This window comes from Sphaeramia orbicularis, chromosome 14, assembly GCF_902148855.1.
Source record: "Sphaeramia orbicularis chromosome 14, fSphaOr1.1, whole genome shotgun sequence".
NCBI lineage: Eukaryota > Metazoa > Chordata > Actinopteri > Kurtiformes > Apogonidae > Sphaeramia > Sphaeramia orbicularis.
The window spans coordinates 55,606,796-55,624,295 of record NC_043970.1 but is presented as its reverse complement, the minus strand read 5'-3'; the positions used below and the strand labels follow the sequence as shown (position 1 = coordinate 55,624,295).

At 49.3% G+C, this 17,500-nt stretch overlaps 2 protein-coding genes across 4 annotated transcripts in view; one reads left to right on the top strand and one right to left on the bottom strand.

Moving 5' to 3' along the window:
• Positions 1–967, top strand: part of timm22 (translocase of inner mitochondrial membrane 22 homolog (yeast)) — a 2,236-nt gene extending 1,269 nt beyond the window's left edge. The window contains exons 3-4 of the mRNA XM_030153474.1: positions 303–375; positions 502–967. Coding sequence (XP_030009334.1) covers positions 303–375; positions 502–578 — 150 coding nt within the window. The 3' untranslated portion in view covers positions 579–967. The remainder of the gene's footprint in view (positions 1–302; positions 376–501) is intronic.
• A 1,802-nt stretch (positions 968–2,769) lies between these two features.
• The window catches only part of abr (ABR activator of RhoGEF and GTPase), a 46,435-nt gene continuing 31,704 nt past the window's right edge, over positions 2,770–17,500 (bottom strand). For all 3 annotated transcript variants that reach the window (XM_030153467.1, XM_030153469.1, XM_030153470.1), the window contains 12 exons: positions 15,445–15,520; positions 15,263–15,367; positions 14,431–14,505; positions 13,938–14,035; positions 13,247–13,378; positions 8,344–8,403; positions 8,099–8,208; positions 7,885–8,024; positions 7,116–7,250; positions 6,736–6,841; positions 5,806–5,959; positions 2,770–3,289 (listed from right to left, as the gene is read on the bottom strand). In XM_030153467.1, the coding sequence (XP_030009327.1) occupies positions 3,200–3,289; positions 5,806–5,959; positions 6,736–6,841; positions 7,116–7,250; positions 7,885–8,024; positions 8,099–8,208; positions 8,344–8,403; positions 13,247–13,378; positions 13,938–14,035; positions 14,431–14,505; positions 15,263–15,367; positions 15,445–15,520 (1,281 nt within the window). In that variant the 3' untranslated portion in view covers positions 2,770–3,199. The remainder of the gene's footprint in view (positions 3,290–5,805; positions 5,960–6,735; positions 6,842–7,115; positions 7,251–7,884; positions 8,025–8,098; positions 8,209–8,343; positions 8,404–13,246; positions 13,379–13,937; positions 14,036–14,430; positions 14,506–15,262; positions 15,368–15,444; positions 15,521–17,500) is intronic.

Genomic DNA, 17,500 nt, shown 5'->3' with positions numbered 1-17,500 from the left:
CGTGTTCTGGAGCAGAGCCGTACATGAGAACACCTCAGGAACAGTAAACCAAAAATACACCAAGGCAGAGAACCAGAGCTTCAACTAGAACCTGATGAGGATGGAACAAAGCAGAACTCAGATTATCTAGATCCATGTTCGACAGCACCCTCTGCTGTTCAACACTGGAACTAAAGAACAGGACTGTTAAAGGTTCTGTCCTGAATATGGGTCTTTTTCATCACTGTTCTCATGTATTTGGAACATGTTCTAGATAACAGGAGCTCTTCATTGAACTGAAACTGTGTGTGTTTGTTCTGCAGCATCGAGGCGTGTCAGACTGGAAGAACGCCGTGTACAGCGGATGTGTGACAGGAGGAGCCATCGGATTCAGAGGTGGGTAACAAGAACTGGAACAGGAACAGGAACAGGACTGTATCAGTAACAGAACTGTAACTGTAACAGAACTGTAACTGTAACAGGAGTGTCTTTACGGTCCTCTCTCTGTCTTGGGTTCTCCAGCTGGTCTAAAGGCTGGCGTTCTGGGATGCGGAGGCTTCGCTGCGTTTTCTGCTGCCATCGAATATTATTTACGATGAAGCTCAGACGACAGGTGGACCAGAGGACAGGTGGACCAGAGGACAGGGTTCTGCACGGGGACGGACTGAGACGTGGGATCAGGACCTGGTGGATTTGGTGGACCTGGTGTCTGTCTGGGACTGGAGTTTAAAGACAGACGTCCTCAAATGGAGACAAACGGACAGAAGTGTCCAATCCCCTTCAGCGTCTGCGTGGACAGATGGACAGGTCCACGTGGATCTAACAGGACTTCTGTTACAGACTGTCCACCTGGAGTTTCTTCATGTTCATGTTGGAGTTTTTTTGTCTTAATTTCCATTTCAGTTCCTTTCTTTCTTTCAGATGTTTGTTCTTCTGCCAAACATGAACTTCATTAAAGTTCTGAACAAAATAAAACATCTAGAACCTGTGAAGAACCACAGCATCTGCTTTCACAGAACCCTTAACCTTAACCCCAAACCCTCAACCTTAATCCCTAACCTCTAACCCTTAACCCTAACCACTATAACTCTTAACCTTAACCCTACCTCTGTCGTAACTCTCTTCATATGGCTCTGGTCTATGTGTTTTCATCTGTTTTTATGATTATTGACTTTTCTTTTTGTTCTGTCATATTTACCCTTGAATCTCCACCTGTTGGTTCTGTCCTCGTGTCTGTCATTCACTTCATGTTCTGTTTAAATGTTCCAGTGTTCTGGACCATCAGAGTGGGTCTGGACCTGGACCTCCATGGGTTCACGTCCACTTCTGCTCCTCCTGTTGGACTACAGTTCCTCCCACTGGTCAACAGGCTCCTCCCACTGGTCATCAGGGTCCAGCTGGTCTGGACCCAGTCTAAGCTGACCACTGGGGGGCGTCAACACTGGGGGGGCATGGACACCAGGGGGTGAGATTGATCATGAGTAGAAGGTGGGTTCAGATGGAGGAGGAGGGGCTTCTGTTCCATAAATGAACTGACCACATGGAGCTGTCAGCACCAACGATCAGAAAAAAACAGTCAACGTTTGTGCAGACAAATGTTGGACAGTAGACGTGAACAGACACCAGTGTTTGGAAACTTTTATTTATGTAGAAAAAGGAAAAGTTCACATGAACATTGAGCCTGGTTACAGCGGACTGAAGGAAAATACAACAGGTTTGTTTTAGTTTCATCTTCTATTAAAAATATCCAATGGGACTCATTTAACAGTGCTTACATATGCATCAGGCTGGACAGGAGGAAGGGGGCGTGGTCTTCTGAGCCCCTCCCTTTGTAGTACCGGACCTGATTTGATTGACAAGCTGAACATGCAATGAGGGCTGTCCCCAGCCCGTCCTACACACACACACACACACACCCACACACACACACACACACACACACACAGCTCTTCCATCTGCCATGTGACCCAGTGCACATTCTCTACAAAGTGAACTACAAACATGGCAGCTCGACTCTGCCCACAGACACGGTGAAGAAGAAAATCAGACTAAAACTCAACATCACTACCTGAATAAACGTTTGTCTAAATCACAGGTGTCAAACATGCGTCCTGGGGGCCAAATCTGGCCCATGGGATGAATTTGTGAAATACAAAAATTACACTGAAGAAATTAACAATCAATGGTGTAAAAATTATTTTAACTCAGGTTCCACATACAGTCCAATTAGATTTGAAGTGGGTCAAACCAGTAAAATATGATCAGAATAACCTATACATAATGACAACCCCACATTCTCTCTTTGGATTTTTTTGGTGTAAAAAAGTAAAATTACATGAAAATGTTTCCATTACCAAACTATACTTTTCCAAAAACATGAATAACCTGAACAAATATGAACAAAAGGAAATATCTGAAGAAAAGTAAATGTAATTTTACCAATATTGTCTGTTACTAAATGTTTTGTGTGATTATAACGCATATGTGTAAATGATAAACTGGTAAACTCAAATATGACTTTTTTTTTCTTTTTCTTTTTGTGTGTATCATTATTTTATGCTTCCTTGAATTTTCATTTCTGTATTATGCTGTGCAAAGAAGTCAAATAGTAGTAATCAGGAAGCTTGTATCATATCTATATTTGAAATAAATCAATAAAAAAAAAAAAAACAGGCAGAATATTGTTAAAATTGCACTTGTTTTTCTTCAGACAATTCCAGTTGTTCATGTTATTCAGATTTTTAAGGAAACTTTGTCGATGTAAACCTGATCAGAATAGAACTGTTCTTTTTTCACTGGTATTTTACTGCTTCGGCCCACTGCAGATCAAACTGAACTAACATGAGTTTGACAGAACTGGTCTAGATGCACAGAACTGTACACACACGCACACACACACACGCACACACACGTCCTGGATCATCCCTATTGGACAGAGCGCTGAGCTGGAGGTCACCTGACCAGCCTCTGAGAGGAAAACCTGGATGTGGGCGTGGTCCCGCGGGGCCTCCGAACCCTCCCACCTCCCAGAATGCCCTGCGGTCCAGTGAGTGGAAGGTGGGGGCGGGGCCAGCTCCGCTCTGTACACTTTACAAACACGACATGAGACGAGACGACTGCGGGACCGGGCCGGATGAGCGGGACCAGGTGAGGCAGGAAGACCCCGCCCCTGACACCGCTCCTCGACTCCAGACGCTGCCCTGAGGACGGGGGGGCGGGGTTAACCATCAGTGGAGAAGTAGAGCGTGTTGCGCTTGAGTTCAGCAAAGGAGATGGGAGGATGTTGAAGGTAGTAGAGGAGGACCTGGACCTGGAGACAGAGAGAAGAGGACTGAGAAAGACCACCAGGACCAGAGGAGGACCTGGACCTGGAGACAGAGAGAAGAGGACTGAGAAAGACCACCAGGACCAGAGGAGGACCTGGACCTGGAGACAGAGAGAAGAGGACTGAGAAAGACCACCAGGACCAGAGGAGGACCTGAACCTGGAGACAGAGAGAAGAGGACTGAGAAAGACCACCAGGACCAGAGGAGGACCTGAACCTGGAGACAGAGAGAAGAGGACTGAGAAAGACCACCAGGATCAGAGGAGGACCTGGACCTGGAGACAGAGAGAAGAGGACTGAGAAAGACCACCAGGACCAGAGGAGGACCTGAACCTGGAGACAGAGAGAAGAGGACTGAGAAAGACCACCAGGACCAGAGGAGGACCTGGACCTGGAGACAGAGAGAAGAGGACTGAGAAAGACCACCAGGACCAGAGGAGGACCTGAACCTGGAGACAGAGAGAAGAGGACTGAGAAAGACCACCAGGACCAGCAGGACCAGAGGAGGACCTGAACCTGGAGACAGAGAGAAGAGGACTGAGAAAGACCACCAGGACCAGCAGGACCAGAGGAGGACCTGGACCTGGAGACAGAGAGAAGAGGACTGAGAAAGACCACCAGGACCAGAGGAGGACCTGGACCTGGAGACAGAGAGAAGAGGACTGAGAAAGACCACCAGGACCAGAGGAGGACCTGGACCTGGAGACAGAGAGAAGAGGACTGAGAAAGACCACCAGGACCAGAGGAGGACCTGAACCTGGAGACAGAGAGAAGAGGACTGAGAAAGACCACCAGGACCAGAGGAGGACCTGAACCTGGAGACAGAGAGAAGAGGACTGAGAAAGACCACCAGGACCAGAGGAGGACCTGGACCTGGAGACAGAGAGAAGAGGACTGAGAAAGACCACCAAGACCAGAGGAGGACCTGAACCTGGAGACAGAGAGAAGAGGACTGAGAAAGACCACCAGGACCAGAGGAGGACCTGGACCTGGAGACAGAGAGAAGAGGACTGAGAAAGACCACCAGGACCAGAGGAGGACCTGAACCTGGAGACAGAGAGAAGAGGACTGAGAAAGACCACCAGGACCAGAGGAGGACCTGGACCTGGAGACAGAGAGAAGAGGACTGAGAAAGACCACCAGGACCAGAGGAGGACCTGGACCTGGAGACAGAGAGAAGAGGACTGAGAAAGACCACCAGGACCAGAGGAGGACCTGAACCTGGAGACAGAGAGAAGAGGACTGAGAAAGACCACCAGGACCAGCAGGACCAGAGGAGGACCTGAACCTGGAGACAGAGAGAAGAGGACTGAGAAAGACCACCAGGACCAGCAGGACCAGAGGAGGACCTGGACCTGGAGACAGAGAGAAGAGGACTGAGAAAGACCACCAGGACCAGCAGGACCAGAGGAGGACCTGGACCTGGAGACAGAGAGAAAAGGACTGAGAAAGACCACCAGGACCAGCAGGACCAGAGGAGGACCTGGACCTGGAGACAGAGAGAAGAGGACTGAGAAAGACCACCAGGACCAGAGGAGGACCTGGACCTGGAGACAGAGAGAAAAGGACTGAGAAAGACCACCAGGACCAGCAGGACCAGAGGAGGACCTGGACCTGGAGACAGAGAGAAGAGGACTGAGAAAGACCACCAGGACCAGAGGAGGACCTGGACCTGGAGACAGAGAGAAGAGGACTGAGAAAGACCGCCAGGACCAGAGGAGGACCTGAACCTGGAGACAGAGAGAAGAGGACTGAGAAAGACCACCAGGACCAGCAGGACCAGAGGAGGACCTGGACCTGGAGACAGAGAGAAGAGGACTGAGAAAGACCACCAGGACCAGCAGGACCAGAGGAGGACCTGGACCTGGAGACAGAGAGAAAAGGACTGAGAAAGACCACCAGGACCAGCAGGACCAGAGGAGGACCTGGACCTGGAGACAGAGAGAAGAGGACTGAGAAAGACCACCAGGACCAGCAGGACCAGAGGAGGACCTGGACCTGGAGACAGAGAGAAAAGGACTGAGAAAGACCACCAGGACCACAAAGGATCACCAGGACCTGAGAAAGATCACCAGAACCAGGTGGACCAGGACCACCAAGACCTGAGAAAGACCACCAGGATCAGGTGGACCAGGACCACAGACACCAGGATCACAGAGGACCATCAGAACCTGAGAAAGACCACCAGGACCTGAGAGGACCACCAGGATCAGGTGGACCTCAGAGGACCAGGTAGACCTGAGAGGACCAGGAAGACAGAGGACCACATGTTCAGGGACAACACGAAACCACTTCATGTCTGAACAGGGGGAGTGGCTCCGAACAGGGGGAGTGGCTCTGATGTCAGATGTTCTGGAGGTTGAATAAACACAGGTTCAAACACAAACAGGTCTGAGTTTGAACCTGAACCAGGTCCACATGGAGCCGGTCCTCTGAACTGGACACAAAACCAGGTCCACGCTCCACCTTTAACCCACCTGGAGACCCACCTGAGGACCCACCTGTGCCATGACGTCATGTGACCAGATGTCCGAAGCAGAGGTGATGTGCTGACCCTTGGCAGTCTCCGCCTCCGACGGTCTGAGGAGGGTGGGGCCAAACACGGTTGCCAGGTTATGGAGGGACATCTTATTAATGGGCTCCTTCTGGGCCACCCTGGACAAGAACACACAGGATGAGGACCGGACTGGGACCAGGACTAGGACTGGGACCAGGACCAGACTAGGACCAGGACCGGGCAAGGACCAGGACCAAACAGGGACCAGGACTGGATCTGGATCAGGACTGGCCCTAGACTGGGAACAGGACCGAGACTGGGACTGGAACCGGATTAGGACCAGAACTTGATCTAGACCAGGATCTGATCTGGACCAGGACCGGACCTGGATAAAACCAGGACCAGGACCCAGACTTAGACCAGACCAGGTGTGTATGTGTCTGTGTGTGTTTTTGTATATTTGTGTGTGTGTATCTGTGTGTACCTGTGTGTGTGTGTGTGTGTGTGTTTGTGTGTGTTTTTGTATATTTGTGTGTGTGTATCTGTGTGTACCTGTGTGTGTGTGTGTGCGTGTGTCTGTGTGTGTGTACCTGTGTGTGTGTGTGTTTTTGTATATTTGTGTGTGTGTATCTGTGTGTACCTGTGTGTGTGTGTTTTTGTATATTTGTGTGTGTGTATCTGTGTGTACCTGTGTGTGTGTGTACCTGTGTGTGTGTGTTTTTGTATATTTGTGTGTGTGTATCTGTGTGTACCTGTGTGTGTGTGTACCTGTGTGTGTGTGTTTTTGTATATTTGTGTGTGTGTATGTGTGTTTTTTTGTATATTTGTGTGTGTGTATCTGTGTGTACCTGTGTGTGTGTTTTTTTGTATATTTGTGTGTGTGTACCTGTGTGTGTGTGTGTGTGTGTGTGTGTGTGTGTGTGTGTGTGTGTACCTCTTCAGGTGCTCTAACAGGGTCAGGAAGGTCATCAGGTTGGGTTCTGGCAGAGATCGCAGCAGGTGCATCATACAGTTCTGTTTGGCAGCAGGGTCGGATAGAGCTGAGGACACACACACACACACACAGAGTTACACACAGGTACACACACACACACACTCACTCACACTCAGGTGCACAGGTACACACACACACACACACAGAAACCTGCACAGACCTCTAGAGACCTGCAGAGTCAAACTAAAACCAGGACCAGAAAAACCAAAACCAGGACTAATCCAAACTAAAACCAGGCCTGGACCTGGTCTCAGTGGGTGTGGAGGATCTGAGGTCCCAGTGTGTGTTGGGGGTCGGGGGTCAGGGTTCAGAGGCGGTACCTATGCCCTCCATGAAGGCCGGGTAGAGGCGGTCCGTCAGCAGCGGTTCTGGCAGTTCTCTGAAGTACAGCTTCAGCGTTCCTGCGATGGCGTTGATGTCCATGTCGCTGAGCATCACCAGGATGTCTTTGGTATCTATGGAGACAACACCGTTACTAAGGACACCAGCACGGACGCTCTGATTGGTCGGCTCCACTGTCAGTCCACTGCTTTACATCATCTGGGTTCATGTTCTTCTGCTGACCCGGTTCCAAAGCTTAGAACTGAAGAACCAGCAGAACCGACGGAACCAACCAACGACACCTCATTAAAGGATCTGGATCTGGTTTAGAACATTTAGACAAGAACGGCCAATGGGTTTGTGTCAGTAAACCAGTACCAGAACCAGTAAACCAGTACCAGAACCAGTAAACCAGTTCCAGAAAACTAGTCAGTCAGACAGATTCAGTTCCTGTACGTGTTGGTGTTTGTCTTTGACTCCTCCGTTGTCATAGAAACAGAACCCAGCGCTGGACCATAATGTGTGGTCTTAGACTGGAGTCTGGTGGACCGAGTCAGTACCGGTCCACCTGGTCCACGTAAAGGGACAGTAAAACCTACTGGACAAACACTTACTTGACAAACACCAACTGGACAACAAGTACTGGACAACATGGACAGAAGGACCTGAAGGCTTCAGTCTACAGACAGACCAGGTGCAGACCTTCAGGTCCAGACCTTCAGGACCTTCCCACTGAAGCCCTCGTGTCCTGAACATGATGAGCCTTACTGGTGTCAAAGGCGCTCTTCAGGGCCTGGATGTCCGTGGCCACCCCTGAGATGCGGTAGATGCCCACCTCATCGATGCCCCTCTTCTCCACCTCCTCGATGCACTGGCGGACGATGTAAGGCACCTTGGAGCGCTCCCGCCTGGACACAAACCCCAGCTGTGACCTTCTGCGTCCACCACCGCACACACATCAACAACACCACATCCACCTTACTTTGTGACCACGCTGATCTTGACTCCAAACACTCCGCTCTGTTTTTTGGACGGCGTCCTCTTCAGGCTCAGGTCCCGACTGGTGAACTTCATGGAGAACTCTACTTTGATCTGATGAACACAAGAATTGAACAGGAACATCAGACTGATCTGGTCTGAGGGTCCTCTTTAGGTCCTGACTCGGACTCTACATCTGCTTCAGCTTCTGTCTTTGTATCTGAAACATGAGCAGCTAAAGGTTCTCACCCCGTTCATCTCGATGACGTCCATGGTCCAGTTCTTGGACTGAACCGTCTGAGGGTCCAGCTGAAAGAGAGACAACAGACACACATTCAATGACTGGAGGAACCGGTCCACACAAGAACCAGGACCAGGAGGAAACGGTCCACACAAGAACCAGGACCAGGAGGAACCAGTCCACACAAGAACCAAGACCAGGTTTTTGACCACACCCCCACAAAGACCATGCCCCCAGAGGGACCACACCCCCACAAGGACCATACCCCCAAAGAGACTACACCCCCAGAAGGACCCCACCCCCACAAGGACCACGCCCCCAGAGGGACCAGGTCACTGGAGGACCAGAGGAACCAAAACCAGGACACAGGGTGAACTGTAGAATGAATATAAGCCGGTCTGACTGCTTCAAGTTCTCCAAGTCCAGAGTCCATATCTGACCAGACCCCTGGACCGGGTCTGAGTCCGGATCTGACCCCTGGACGTGGTCTGAGTCCAGATCTGACCCCTGGACCAGGTCTGAGTCCGGATCAGATCCCTGGACCAGGTGTGAGTCCGGATCAGACCACTGGACCGGATGTGAATCTGAGTCTGGTCTTATCTCAGTCCAGGTCCTCATGTGTCCTGGTCTGGGTTCAAAAGAGGCTCCACCCACCACCGTCTCCTCCTCCTTCTCATGATGGCTTAGGGTTAACTGAAGGTGAAATCACTTGGACTTTCCCTTTCTCCTCAAACATGTGAAAGCAGAACCAACTGGGTTAAACCCCCTTAAACAGACACAGATGGACACAGATGGACACAGAGACACAGACGGACACACAGACACAAATGGACACACAGACACAAATGGACAGAGACACAGACGGACACACAGACACAAATGGACACACAGACACAGACGGACACACAGACACAAATGGACACACAGACACAGATGGACACACAGACACAAATGGACACACAGACACAGATGGACACACAGACACAGATGGACACACAGACACAGATGGACACACAGACACAAATGGACACACAGACACAGATGGACACACAGACACAGATGGACACACAGACACAGATGGACACACAGACACAGATGGACACACAGACACAAATGGACACACAGACACAAATGGACACACAGACACAGATGGACACACAGACACAAATGGACACACAGACACAGATGGACACACAGACACAGATGGACACACAGACACAGATGGACACACAGACACAGACGGACACACAGACACAAATGGACACACAGACACAGATGGACACACAGACACAGATGGACACAGATGGAGGAGACAGTGAGATGAGGAGGACAAAGTCGGTCAGCTGGACGTGTCCCGCCACTGTCGTGTGATTGGACCTTCTGTCGGAGCAGTTTGCTTCGGACTCGCCCCCACAGCTTGGCCCCCGTGTTGCTGTGTCTCTTGAGGACAGGGGTCTGAAGTGGACTCATCTGGTCCCGGTTCTGGTCCAAACTGCAGTTCTGCTCCAGACACTCACACACAGAGCTCAGGTTCACATCCGACACCAGGACCCCCGTCATCCCAAAGCCTACAGACCCCGCTTCAGAAAGGAGGGGGGAAGGGGAGGGGCTCCACACCAAAGCCCAAAATCTCTGATAACTAAAGCCCCTCAGACCACCAATGGAAACAGGAGGGCGGAGTCCCACAGAGGAGGGTCCGATGGCACTATGGGGTTCACCAGAACCAGAACCAAAACCAAAGGCCACCAGGATTCCACTGGTTCCTCTGGTTTTACTGGTTCTGCTGGTTCTTCTGGTTCCTTTGGTTCCTCTGGTTCTGCTGGTTCTACTTGTTCTTCTGGTTCCTCTGGTTCTACTAGTTCCTCTGGTTCTGCTAGTTCTACTGGTTCCTCTGGTTCTGCTGGTTCTACTGGTTCCTCTGGTTCTGCTGGTTCTACTTGTTCTTCTGGTTCCTCTGGTTCTACTAGTTCCTCTGGTTCTGCTGGTTCTACTGGTTCCTCTGGTTCTGCTGGTTCCTCTGGTTCTTCTGGTTCGTTCTGAGCTCACACAGCAGCATCGTTCCAATCGTCTCTGACTCCACCACAGAGAGAGGAGAGCAGGAGGGGGAGGGGGCGGGCCCAGGAGGAGGAGGCGGAGCCAAGGAGCTGCTCTGCTTCTCCAGATTGGAGGCAAACGACGGGGAGGGGCTGAGGGCGGGGCCAATCTGAGCCCAGGTCAGTGTTTCCCACAGTCTACACTCAGGGGGAGGGGCTGAGGGTGGGGCCAATCTGAGCCCAGGTCAGTGTTTCCCACAGTCTACACTCAGGGGGAGGGGCTGAGGGCGGGGCCAATCTGAGCCCAGGTCAGTGTTTCCCACAGTCTGCACTCAGGAAGTGGATGAAAATAGAAGCAAGACAAGCATAAAAAACCAAACAGAGGCTGAGGAGGACACAGGGAGAGGAGGGACGGGTGTCCCCAGACCACTTTCATATGTAGTCCTAAATCTGATCCAGATTTGATATTTTCCAATGTGACTTCAGTCTGAACGTCCAGGTCGCATTTCTAATAATAATAATAATAATAATAATAATAATAATAATAATAATAATAATAATAATAATAATAATTTATTTGTAAAGCGCTTTCAATCAAAGTGCTGTACAGATATAAAATCAATCACAATAAAACATAAAAACTAAAAACATTAACACAGTAAAAACAAATCAAGACATACAACACAGAGTAAACCAGTGGGTCTTGAGCTTTGCTTTAAAAACCTCCACAGAACATGCCTGCCTTATGTCCAGAGGAAGACTGTTCCAAAGTGTTGGTGTACGGAAAGAAAAGGCTGGCTCACCAACAGTCTTCTTCCTGACTTTAGCCACAGTCAGGAGGCCAGATCCTTGTGAGCGAAGGGCACGAGAAGGTGCATACAGTCTAACCAGCTCCATTAAGTAAGAAGGTGCCGCTCCATTTAAAATTTTTTAAGCACCTTAAAAAAGCACCTTAAAATCAGCACGAACCTGACATGGAAGCCAGTGCAGACAGGCCGACACCGGGGTAATGTGATCATATTTCCCAGCTCCAGTCAGGACCCGAGCTTCAGCATTTTGCACCATCTGCAGGACTCGGAAACTTTTTTTGGGTAATCCTGAGAGAAGAGCATTACAGTAGTCCAAACTTGATGTTACGAAGGTGTGAATGAGAACTTCAGCATCTTTGTCACTCAGGATTGGCCTGATCTTAGCGATCCTTCGAAGATGAAAAAATGATATTCGAGTCACCTCTTTGATATGCTGATCAAAAGCAAGTGACTGGTCAAATATGACACCAAGGTTTTTCATCTTGTCTCTGCCAAGAACAACACAGTCATCAAGAGATAAAGAAACATTACTGAATAAATTTTGCAATTTCTGTGGTCCAATGATCATCATTTCAGTCTTTGCAGAATTAAAGAAAAGGAAATTTTCAGAGAGCCAATCCCTAACAGCTGAAAGACAACCCTCAATTTTTGACAGGTTAGGCCTATTTTCACATGTTAAAGGCATGTACAATTGCAAATCATCTGCATAACAGTGAAAATCAATTTCCAAGGAATGTAATAATTTACCAAGTCGCGCAAGATACAATGAGAAAAGCAGAGGACCCAGAACAGAACCCTGAGGAACCCCATGCTTCACTGTGCAAGGCTCAGACAAGACATTATTAAATAAAACACACTGAGATCTCTGTGACAGATAAGACTTGAACCATGATAGCACCCTGCCAGAGATGCCAAAATGGTATTCAAGTCTTTCAATTAAAATACAGTGATCAACCGTATCGAAAGCAGCACTGAGGTCCAACAACAATAAGACTGAAGCACAATCAGAGTCAGCGTTCAACAACAAGTCATTAACCGCCTTTGTCAGTGCAGTCTCAGTGGAATGGTTTGCCCTAAAAGCAGACTGAAGAGGCTCAAAGAGATTCTTTTCTGTCAGATAGTGGACCAGCTGCTTTGACACCACTTTCTCAAACACTTTCGATAAAAAAGCAAGGTTTTAGACAGGTCTGTAGTTAGATGGTGTTTCAGCATCTAGTCCAGGCTTCTTTAACAACGGTTTTACCACAGCTGATTTAAAACACGCTGGAAAAACCCCTGAAGACAGGGAATAATTTAAAATAGATAAAACAGCCCAGGTCAGTGTTTCCCACAGTGTTATCCAACCTTTAGGTCATTGAAATGCGACAAACGTCACCGCTCTGATGTGACAGTCTTTGGATTGATCATCATATAAACAGTAAAGTATGAGTCATGTGACTGGATGTTTGAACCTGGAAAACACTGAAACCCTCCAACACCTAGAACGTCGGTGCCTCGGATCAGATCAGATGGGTCCAGAAAACCAGAGAGAACCTGAACCCAGACCAGAGCCAACCCCCCCCCCCCCAGCGTATCTTTAACCAGGACCAGAACCAGCCGACAGACACGGTCTATGCGTGAGCGCCGGGAAAAGAATGTGTGGGAAAAGGATGAGGACGAACCCCCGGGACCCAGGTTTATTCTGGACCTCTGGGACAGAAGAATGTTCACAATAAAAAAGTACACAACAACACAACAGTATGCACAGTAGAACACACACACACAACAGGTGGGTGGGGCTTATTTCAGACTGACCTTCTGTCTGTCCAATAGAAGAACATGACAGCGCTGGGTTTGTTTGGAACTATTCAGACTGACATGAACCATGTCAGAGTGGACACATCAGAGTGTGTCGTAACTGTCTTTACTGGCTCTGCCTTGTCATAACCCCGTCCTAACCCCACCCTAATCCCATCATAACCCCACCCAAACCCCATCCTACCCCCATCCTAACCCCATCTTAACCCCACCCTAACCCCGTCTTAACCCCACCCTAACCCCGTCTTAACCCCACCCTAACCCGGTTTTACCTGGACCTGGCCTTTGCCCATGATCTTGTCAACTATCTCGTTGTCGTCCTTGTTGAGTTTACTCTTGTCGTAACACTTCTCATAACAGAGGATCCTCAGGTACTGGGAACCCTCCAACTCGATCTCAAACTCCTGTTGGAGGAAGAGGAGGTGGAGCATCAGCACCTCCATATGGACAGGGTGGAGGAGGAGGGAGGAGGAAGAGGTGGAGGAGGAGGGTGGAGGAGAGAGAAGGAGGTGGAGGAGGGAGGAGGAGGGTGCAGGAGAGAGAAGGGGGGGTGGAGGAGGAGGGTGGAGGAGAGAGAAGGAGGGGGTGGTGGAGGAGGAGGGTGGAGGGAGGAGGTGGAGGAGGAGGGTGGAGAAGAGAGAAGGAAGTGGAGGAGGAGGGTGGAGGAGAGAGAAGGAGGGGGTGGTGGAGGAGGAGGGTGGAGGTGGAGTAGAGAGAAGGAGGAGGTGGAGGGTGGAGGAGAGAGAAGGAGGTGGAGGAGGGAGGAGGAGGTGGAGGAGAGAGAAGGAGGTGGAGGATGGGGGAGGAGGGTGCAGGAGAGAGAAGGAAGTGGAGGAGGAGGAGGAGGAGAGAGAAGGAGGGGGTGGAGGAGGAGGGTGGAGGTGGAGGAGGAGGGTGGAGGAGAGAGAAGGAGGTGGAGGAGGAGGAGGGTGGAGGTGTATAGTGTGGATCCAGGGGTCGAACCTCGTTCCACTGCGGTTCCGTGGTGTCTCTGAAAACCCGGGTCTTGGCTTTGCTGACAAAGTATCCAAAGGAGTCGACCTCCAGGGTGCAGTAGAGATCTGAAAGACAGCAGACAGCTGGAGGAGTGCAAGGCCTGATGGGTAATGGAGTCCATGGAGTCTAAGACAACTATAAACACTGGGAAACAGCAGGAGGAGCACAAGGCCTGATGGGTAATGGAGTTCAGTTAGTCTAATAAACCAGTGGATCCTTTCATAATTCAGGACATAAATGTGTTCAAACAGGACGGTTCATGGATTTAATCTGGAATATGTCTATATTTATACCACACATACTGACGTGTAAATATGTAGAACTGTTTATGTGTGGTGATGGAAACAATGAAGACTTACCGAGTCACATGACCCGGGGTCACATGATCTGGGTCAGGTGTTGTGGGCGTGGTGTGTGTTTTTATGTTCATTGGTTAACTCAGGTCATGTGATGGACTTACTGGCCGACTCCTTGAATCCTTTGGCCGAGTGGACGATGACATGGAGGAACCCGTATAGACCTGGAGTCTCTTCATCTGGAACACAGAACCACAGAACCGGACCCAGTTACAGGACTCACATGACCAACACCATTATCTCTGGTTCAACTCTGGTGGTGAGCAATGAAGGTCTGCTGGACCCACCCCCCAAGGAACACCTGGTCTGGTTGTGGTTGGACCTGGGGACAGGTGTGTGGACCTGTGGACAGGTGTGTGGACCTGTGGACAGGTGTGTGGACCAGTGGACAGGTGTGTGGACCTGTGGACAGGTGTGTGGACCTGTGGACAGGTGTGTGGACCTGTGGACAGGTGTGTGGACAGGTGTGTGGACCAGTGGACAGGTGTGTGGACCTGTGGACAGGTGTGTGGACCTGTGGACAGGTGTGTGGACAGGTGTGTGGACCTGTGGACAGGTGTGTGGACAGGTGTGTGGACCAGTGGACAGGTGTGTGGACCTGTGGACAGGTGTGTGGACCTGTGGACAGGTGTGTGGACAGGTGTGTGGACCTGTGGACAGGTGTGTGGACAGGTGTGTGGACCTGTGGACAGGTGTGTGGACCAGTGGACAGGTGTGTGGACCTGTGGACAGGTGTGTGGACCAGTGGACAGGTGTGTGGACAGGTGTGTGGACCAGTGGACAGGTGTGTGGACAGGTGTGTGGACCAGTGGACAGGTGTGTGGACCAGTGGACAGGTGTGTGGACCTGTGGACAGGTGTGTGGACAGGTGTGTGGACCAGTGGACAGGTGTGTGGACCAGTGGACAGGTGTGTGGACCTGTGGACAGGTTGTTACCGTCTTTGTTGGAGGTGACGGGGATGTTGTGGACCGTCCTCAGTTTGAAACAGGAGCTGGTCAGAACCTGCAGCTCCACAGAGGTCAGAACACAGGCCTGTAGATCTAGAAACACCAGGGTTCAACATTAAAGGCAACGGTCAGAACACTGAGACGACGGACAGTCAGTGAATGCACCGTACCTTTCCTCTGCAGTTTCTGGATGGTTTCCCTCCACTCAGAGCGCTCATAGTCAGAGGAGAGAAGGAAGAGGTAACTCTGAAACACACACATCAACACATACCAAACACACATCATATGTGGTCCTAAATCTGATCCAGACCACGTTCATATGTGGTCCTAAATCTGATCCAGATCTGATCTTTTCCAATGTGAATTCAGTCTGAACGTCCAGGTCGCATTTATCCGACCTTTACGTCATTGAAATGCGACAAACGTCCCAGTTGTTGTTCCTCCATATTTCCTTCTGTAAACACAGTGTGTGTCTGCGAGGTCTGGTATTCCATCAGGACCTCTTTAGTGCATGTGGGTCACTTCAGGACCTCTTTAGTGCATGCGGGTCACTTCAGGACCTCTTTTGTCCATGCGGGTCACTTCAGGACCTCTTTAGTCCATGTAGGTCACTTCAGGACCTCTTTAGTGCATGCAGGTCACTTCAGGACCTCTTTAGTGCATGTGGGTCACGACAGGACGTCTTTAGTCCATGTGGGTCACTTCAGGACCTCTTTAGTGCATGTGGGTCACTTCAGGGCCCTTTTTAGTGCATGTAGGTCACGTCAGGACGTCTTTAGTCCATGTGGGTCACTTCAGGACCTATTTGGTGCATGTGGGTCACTTCAGGACCCTTTTTAGTGCATGTGGGTCACGTCAGGACGTCTTTAGTCCATGTGGGTCACTTCAGGACCTATTTGGTGCACATGGGTCACTTCAGGACCACTTTAGTCCATGTGGGTCACTTCAGGACCTCTTTAGTCCATGTGGGTCACTTCAGGACCTCTTTAGTCCATGTGGGTCACTTCAGGACCTCTTTAGTCCATGTGGGTCACATCAGGGTCACATTCAGTTCAGACTCTAAACTGATCGAAGTCGCATTTCATGTAGAATCTGAACGAACAAACAAGTGCTGTAAGAGCTGCTGTGGGCGGAGCCTAATGCGGGTCACATGTGGCTCTTTAGTATCTGTCTACGTCTCCTTTGGTCAAAAAAATAAGTAATATTTTGAAATGAACTGAATGAGTCAGTACTTTTTAACATCGTTATAGGTCTAATTCTATTCTAACTTTGTCCATCTGCAAAAATTGCAGTCTATACATGGAATAAAATCATTTTTTCACAGCATAAAAACCAAAATTGATTATTTTCTTCTGAAATTCAAAAAAACATGCTGAATTTGCCTTTGGTTGCAGTTTGTCAGTCAGCCACTATAATCTGTGTATCATTCATTCATTCGTTTTTCAATTTAAAAACAAAAAAACACTCGTTCTTTTGTTTTTCATTTTCAAAACCACAATGAAAAACGGATAACGGTTCGTTTTTCCATTTCCCGATTTTGTGCTCAAATGAAAAATGGAAAAAACGGATAATAACCGTTTCATCCGATTTTGCTATTTTCAATATAGTTCAGTTGTCTGACCCGGAAGTAGTCGTTATCAGGGAAAAATAAACAAACGGAATCGTGGCCGGTGTCCTGTCTACCTGTCGAGTTGAGCTACTGACTCCTAAACGTTTTCAGTTTAAATGCCCATCGATTTGTGCTCCCCCAGGCAGAAGGGAGTCATATTTTGTAAGTCTATTTCTTTTATAGTGCCTTTTGAGCAGTAAGCACGGAAGCAATTATGTGCATGTGCACGAAAGACAGACGTAGAATACTGAGGTGAGATGGTGAGAGCGGAAGGAAGTTCTCATTGTATATTAGAGTTAAAGCTCTACCGTATGATGTGGCATTTTTACACTTTTCTTTTGTCATCTTAAAATGCTCCTAATAAGTGTGTGTCAAACTAAAATGTAAAAGAAATCCACCAGGTATTGAAACTCAAAAATGTTTAATTTTCATATATTTCTAATAAAAGTCTGACCAATCATTTTAGTCGGTCCGAGTAAAATAATTGGCCGAACCTGACTGAGCCTCCTGTCAATCATCCATTACGGCCGTCCAGCATCCGATCCATTATCGCCGTCTCACATCCGATGTGTGTCCCTCTGAATCTGACGCTTCACTGACGCTGCTCCTGCTGTCAC